At 41.3% G+C, this 7135-nt stretch overlaps 1 protein-coding gene across 20 annotated transcripts in view; it reads right to left on the bottom strand.

Moving 5' to 3' along the window:
• Window positions 1-7135, bottom strand: part of PHF21A (PHD finger protein 21A) — a 194409-nt gene that overhangs the window by 42992 nt on the left and 144282 nt on the right. For 13 of the 20 annotated variants that reach the window (XM_089914886.1, XM_089914887.1, XM_022592150.3 and 10 more), the window contains 3 exons: window positions 5818-6069; window positions 4469-4558; window positions 241-534 (listed from right to left, as the gene is read on the bottom strand). In XM_089914886.1, coding sequence (XP_089771012.1) covers window positions 241-534; window positions 4469-4558; window positions 5818-6069 — 636 coding nt within the window. The remainder of the gene's footprint in view (window positions 1-240; window positions 535-4468; window positions 4559-5817; window positions 6070-7135) is intronic. The other 7 variants (XM_089914883.1, XM_089914889.1, XM_089914885.1 and 4 more) reach the window with 3 other exon arrangements.

Raw genomic sequence — 7135 nt, 5'->3', positions numbered from 1 at the left:
GCAGCAGGGGGAGCTCATTCACACAGGAATCGAAATTCATGTATAAGGGGATGGTGGGTAAAGCAACCCAACTTTCTTCAGTAAGAACAGCCGTTTTGCATTGTGGATAAATTATCACACGATAAGTAACAGACAATGGTGCTAGCATAAGGAGCCATTGAGAAGATAAAGACCCCTTACAGACTGACCAGCCTCCATGGCAAAGCTACTGCCCAAAAAAGGTGCGTACTCTGCCTGTACCTGTTTTTCAAGGCTTGGCTTGCTAAGCTGTACAGTTTGAGGTCCAGCGAGTCTGGTGCCTGGAGTAGCTATCACAATGCTGGTGAGCTGGGCCATGGGGAACGTTTTGGCTATGGTTGCAGTCTGCCCATTGACGACACGGACGGGGTGGATGGAATTCTGGGAGGTAGGGAGGGTCGTGGGAGTGAACTTGGTCAGCATGACAGGCCTCTGGATAAGTTGAGGAGCTGCAAGCATGGGAGGAGGTGCTGGGGCAATAGGAATGTTATTCTGGGCCACAGGCTTAGGTCGAACCTATGGAGAAAGAAAGAACAATTATTGCATTACTTAAACTTCTCAAGTCCTATAAATCTTAGACATTGCCAGATCCTCTATACTATATATGTGAGTGAAATGGTATTCAGTACAAATATTAATATCCATTTTAGTATTATCAATTCTATAGATCTCAGCATATATAATATTACAAAGATGCATGAGCTCTTAAGAGGATGCAAATGTTACCCCAGAATGTAGTTTTTCTGATTCCAAACCGTAGCTCCCTCTCCTATACCATGCCGCCTCTTCGGGCTGAGGTCAAATGCCTAATCCAGAGACTGGTCCCACCCAGAACTTGTGCCCAGTATGGTAATAATGCTGCCACTGCCCTTAATTCACGTTCTAAATTTCTTCATATCCACAGCTCAGTTCACTCCCATCTCTGGCCCTCTAACTCCCTGTTCTTGGGTGCTCCTTCTCTAAGTCTCCTTTGTGGCTTCCTCTACCTCTGCCCAATCCAAAATATAAATATTTCTCAGGGTTTTGTCCTGGTACCCCTTTTCTTCCCAATGTCCTCACTCCTCCCGGGAACTCTCACTGCATCCTACAGCTTCAACTACTATCTATATACTAAAGACTTCCACACTTGTATCTCAGGACCACACAGTTCCTTAACTTCAGAGTCATTTGTTCAACTCCCTGTTATACATCTCTACTTGGAAATTTCACAAGAAGTTCAAAATCAGCATGTCCAAAACTCATCAACTTCTTCTTCCAATCTTTTCTTCTTCCTATAATCATTACATCAGTAAATGCCCCTTTCTTACTAAAAAAACTTCAGAATCATTCCTAATGCTTCCTACTCTACCTCTACTTCCTAAATCCTTCTCAGATATGTCTACTTTCTATCCTTACTACCACTACTCTAGCTGTGTTTGCTTTACTGAAACAGTGGCAGAAAACTGTGATTAATAACATGGGATCAGCCTTGCCTGGGTTCAAATTCTGGTTCTACCACTTACTAGCTAGCTGTGTAACCTAAGATAACACACCTAATCTCTCCAAGAGTACTTTTCAAACTTTCTAAACTGTGACCTGTGGGCAAAATCCTTTCTCCTTATGCATAAGAATTTCACCTTCAGTTAACTCTCTAGCTGTATACCCCTGGAAACCTGATAAGGGAAGAATGTCAACTATGTTAGCAGGCAACACTGCTTATGGTACAAATGACCTCTTGCTGCTAAATCAAATCTAACATTTCCATTACTTGCAAAAAGCAGAGATGGAAATACGTTATTAAAAATAAACATTTTTAAGTTGTTTAAAAAAAAAAAAAAAGACGATGAGACACCCTGCTTTGGGCTTCCTGAAATGGGGTGACTCTTGTAACTGTGCCTGTCCACTGCGGGGACTTTGAAAGCCATGCCTATAGAATTGTTATAAGATATATTAGGCTCCTGTAAGGCATAAGATTTCTGTGCTAGGGTGGCTCTCCCACTGACCTGATAAAGATCTCACTTCCCTGTACCTGAGCAGTCCCTGGACAGCCGTAGAGACTATTATATGGACTGCTATAGGGATTCCTACTGAAGAAGCTGTCTTGCTGGCAAGCTCTGGTTTCTGTCCTATATCATTCCAAGTAGACTGGTGCCAAGTGTGGCCTCTGATAGTCTTGTGAGTCTGAATACTTAGCTGCATCTAAGACAACCCTATAGTGTGTGCTGTGGATACACAACAGGAAATATGTTTCACGCTGTAACCAATACGCATACATATTTATCTCTACCTCTCTAACATAAAAACTTCATGAAAAAATACTTACGTGCTACATACTCTAACATTTCCTATTGTCTTGTTCATTTTACTTAAAAACTCTGGTTACAATCCACTAAATTGATTTCACAGCCTACTAATGGGTCACGCCCCACCGTTTGAAAGACAAAGACTAAGCCTTAGGTTCTTATTCTTAGATTCTTACCTGAATACCTACTTTCACAGAGTTGTTGTGAGGATTAAAATAGATAACCCATGTACAGTGCCTCGTGCAGTAAGTGTCACATTAGCAAGATTCTCTAAATATTAGCTACTGTTATCGCTGACAATGTCCTGTTTTTCCTGCCACATTCCTGACAATCTCCAATCTATTCTCCACACAGTGGTAAGAGGGAATTTTCTAAAACAAAAATCTGATCATGTCAAGTACCTGTTTGAAAGTAATTTAATGGAGCCCCACTGTTCCTACGTAAGGCCCTAATTCCTATATAGCCTACAAGGTTCCAAAGGCTTTGGCCTATGGGCTTCTCCAGCCTCACCTTACTCTAGCCTGAGTCAGCCACATGGCCCACTGTGCTCAGCCACACCAAATTTCCTTTGGTTCCTTAAGCCAACATGTCTCTCTGCATTGTGGACTTGCATATAGGCTCTTCTCTCTGCCTGGGACATTTTTCTTCTTCCCCCAAAACTTTCTCAAGCTAACTTCACTAGGATTTTAGGTCTAAGATGGAATGTCAACTCTTCAAGGAAACTTTCTGTAATATTCTAAGAATGAGTTGGCTGTCCTTCCCATGGATTCTCAGACTACCCTGTACTTCCCATAATGGACACAGTAATTGCCTGTACATGTGCCTGAAGCTCTATGAGGCTGAGAACTATCTTGAAAACTTCATATCCATAGTTCTTAGTGCTCTTTTGATACCTAAGGTATTCATTAAGAATTTATCTGATAGACGATTGAAATAATCTTATGTTAGCATTGCCCATCCCCTCCCCACAGGCAATTCAGAAATCACTTATGGCCACTGACCACACACATCCTTTCCCTTCTCTCTTTGCCTGAAAGCTGAGGCTTCAGACAGAAACACCCAATCTTTCTACCAGGCAAGTCAACTCCTCTCAAGGTCCAGACTGGGACAATCATGACATTCTGCCATAAGAATGGTGAGTTCAGCCAATTGCTGGAAGAATACTCTCATGAGGATATGGGTAGAGTTGCTTGGGTCTAGGTAGAAAGTTCCCTGTGCAGCTTCCTAGTCTGAATCTTTATCATCAAGACTTTGTGTTTAAGAATGATGCTCTATGTCATCACTTTCCAGAGTAGAACCGAACACTTCCTACCAGTTAGTGTCACTATTGTCTCCTTTCCTACTCTCCCTGGCATACAGCGAGTGGGGTGGGAGGTTGTGGGGAAGAAGTGGTAACTGCGTTCCTTCCCCACTGGCAGGCAGTTCTGGCTAAATTCTTCCAGTAAGTCAACATTATAAGGTTTAAAATGGTGCTATCTTAATTATTTTAAATTTAGGAAAATTTCCCTTTCCTTACATCCCTCTGCTACAGCCTTTCATCATTGTTAAGAAACCCTGATGATAAAACAAGCTTCTTCTCACACAGATGTAGAGAACCAAGGGGGGAAAGGGTTGGGGGTGGGATGAACTGGGAGATTGAGATTGACATATACACACTACTAAATATAAAACAGATAGCAAATGAGAACCTACTGTATAGCATAGGGAACTCTACTCAATGCTCTGTGGTGACCTAAATGGGAAGGAAATTCAAAAAGGAGGGGGTATACGTATATAGCTGTATATAGCTGATTCACTTTGCTGTACAGCAGAAACTAACACAATACTGTAAAGCAACTATACTCCAATTAAAAATAAATAAAGCTCCTTTTGTGGGACCTCCCTGGTGGTCCAGTGATTAAGACTCGGAGCTTCCACTGCAGCGGGCATGGGTTCGATCCCTAGTCAGGGAACTAAGACCCACATGCTGTGCAGTGCAGCCAAAAAAAAAAAAAAAAAAAAAAAAAAAAAGCTTCTTCATGGTATAGAGATCAGCAGCTAGAATCCTCAGCTAAGTGGGATCTGAATACAGCTGAACTGACAAGTGCATTATAGGCTGCTCAGAAAGGGCTCACAAGGATTTTTGTCCCACCTAACCCATCACTGGGCTTGTCAACTGATTTACTCACCTGTGGAAGAAAGTTTGGACGTGGAGTGAGTCTAGGAGGGGGGATAAACTGTGGTACTTTGATGGGCTGAGGAGGTGTTGCCTGAACCTGCTAAAAAATGAGAAAAGTAAATCAGAGAGGAAAATAATTATTCAATATCAAAGATGGTATTCTTAAAGTATTTTCAGCATCACTATTCTCTCAATCAGACAATATTTTCTATAAGCTTTCATCGTAGAGTTAATCATCTGAATTAACACTGCCTTAAGAAACTTGTTTACTCTACTGCTTGCAGGCTTTACCCCATAAAGTAAACCAACCTCATTTCTGTTTCCTCACACAGCTAACGTAGAACACAGCAAGCTCAGCAATCACAATTTCCTCTGACGTTCAAGAACTCTTGCACTTATGTATTTTATTTTATTTTATTTTTTTAACATCTTTATTGGGGTATAATTGCTTTACCGCACTTACGTATTTTAAAAGTCAACACTGGATCCAAAGGAAAATCCAACTTGCTGCCTGGACAAATGGGCTTTTTCCTAATATAAGAGCTTTACATAACAGTGAACGGCTTTATTCCTACAGAGAATGTTCTAGCTCTCAGCGTCCGGCTGAGTGATCTGGTTACTCCCCTAAAGATTCCTGGGTAAGTAGTAAAGCTTCACTTTAATGCCCTCTAGTTTCACTCACCACTGGTCATTATTCGAAAGCCACTAAGAGCTCTTAGCTTCCATTTTAAGAATGGACATTTAAACTACAATTTGGGTATATTCTGAAAACAGTTTTTAGACAGTTTTACCCTAGAAATCTCAAGAACAATTTTTATTCAAGTGCTTCTTCCTTCTAGGGATCTTTTTTCTGATGGACCTTGGACATGTACACTGTTATTTGTGAGTTTCTTGAAAAATTTTTAAGTGCCCAACTAGCTCCAGTACTTCCCGAGTGCAATTTCAAGGAAGAGTGTACTAAAAAAATTCACAGCATTTTCCCCAAATTGGTAACATAGTACCAGAGAGTTTAAGCACTCTAGTTTCACAGGAAGGAGTGTGGTTAGGATAGAGGGAGAGATACATGAAACAGTGTAAATGCCTCTGTGAAGGACATTTTCCCCCCTTAAGTCAAGTCATCCTTTGGCCTCAGATAATACCTCAAAGAGTTTTGATCCTTGGTGTAAGAACACCTCTATAGTTATTTAAATAGGTAGCAGGAATGCCATATTCCCTTGTCAGCCCCGAAGGGGAATCTGGTATGATAGAAGAGTGATGGAGACCGAAAAATCCAGCAGGAGCATAAAATGGATATACTCCACAAATGCACATCCTGAACCCTCGCATGTGGGCACACATGAGTAGCAGCTGCTGGCTTACCAGAGTGACTGTGTTTTTTGCCACAATTTGGACAGCCTCTGCCCCAGGCCCAGTGACCTTACTAGACGTCTGGAGGTTGACTGGTGCGTTCTGCACATCAGTGCTGAGCACAGCCTTCTGACTGTTGATGGCGGTCACCATAGCAATGGTAGGTCTCTGGCCCACAACAGAGGCAGGCATGGTCGCAGTTGCTGCTTTCAAGACGAGAGGTAGTGTCTTTGTGGTAATCATAGAAGCTGTAGTTACAGTCTTCTAGGAGACATGGAGAACAGACATTAGGACGCTGAAGTGTCATCCCACTAAACAAAATGCTAGCCTCCAGAAGAAAACAAAGCAATAATTCTCATCATCAGTCAAGTTTCTTGGTGTAACAACATTTCTTTCGTGTACATAAAGCACGGTTCTTACTATACGGAAAGGCAATCTCTAGTTTGCCAGAGTTCTCAAATTTAGCTTTAAGTTCATAGTAATAACTGCAGACTAATATGGGCACAGGGTTCTCAACAAGGAAGGGGGTGGGTTTACAGATACAGAATATGAGTATACCTATTTCTTCTGATTTTTCTAATTCTTTGCTTGCTCTCAATTAATTTAAATTTTGTAGAAGTTGCAAATCAATGAGGTACACACCATCTCTATCATTAATTGCTACAACCTCTTCAATATGAAGAAAGCTATCATATAATTCTGGATATCTGCCTCCTGTGACACAAAGGCTGGGATAAAACGACAGTGTCTTTTAATTCTTTTGAGTGCCACCCTGGAGAAGAGGAAGGGCAACTCACATAAGAATTAGTACAATTGTTGCCTCAAAGGCAGTAAATCCCAAACTCCAGATAATGAAACCTATTAACCAACTAGTATACTAAATACCAGCTCTTGATACCAAAGGGATATGAATCACAACCTACAATCTTTGCTCTGCAGGACTGCTGCAGAAGTGAGGAAAGATCCAGAAAAAGGCGACAAGGTGGAAACGAACACCTGAGTTTCAGAAAGTCTTATAGATCAGAGTCTGAACTGAGGTGAGAGGACTGATGCTCCACAAGCGCTACTGCAGCTTTGAAGCTGTATTTTTCTAGACTTTCTATTAGAGTAATTAAAGGAGCCAGCTACAAAACAAGAAAATATAAACAACCTCATTTCATGGCATACACACCTATCGAATGCTACTAGTCACTCAAGATAGAGATGTTTCCGAAACGTGAAAATATACCTGGTCTAACTTGTTGGTTCTGATTTTGATATTATTTCACCTTTTTCTTCTTACTGGCACTGTTCAGTTTGGTAGCTAATAGCCTCATGCAGGTATTCAAAT

The sequence above is a fragment of the Delphinapterus leucas genome, chromosome 7 (assembly GCF_059928025.1).
Source record: "Delphinapterus leucas isolate spDelLeu-1000000601 "Yukka" chromosome 7, BTC_Dleu_Yukka2, whole genome shotgun sequence".
Lineage (NCBI taxonomy): Eukaryota > Metazoa > Chordata > Mammalia > Artiodactyla > Monodontidae > Delphinapterus > Delphinapterus leucas.
The sequence above is the reverse complement of the archived record's forward strand: the minus strand, read 5'-3'. Positions and strand labels throughout refer to the sequence as shown.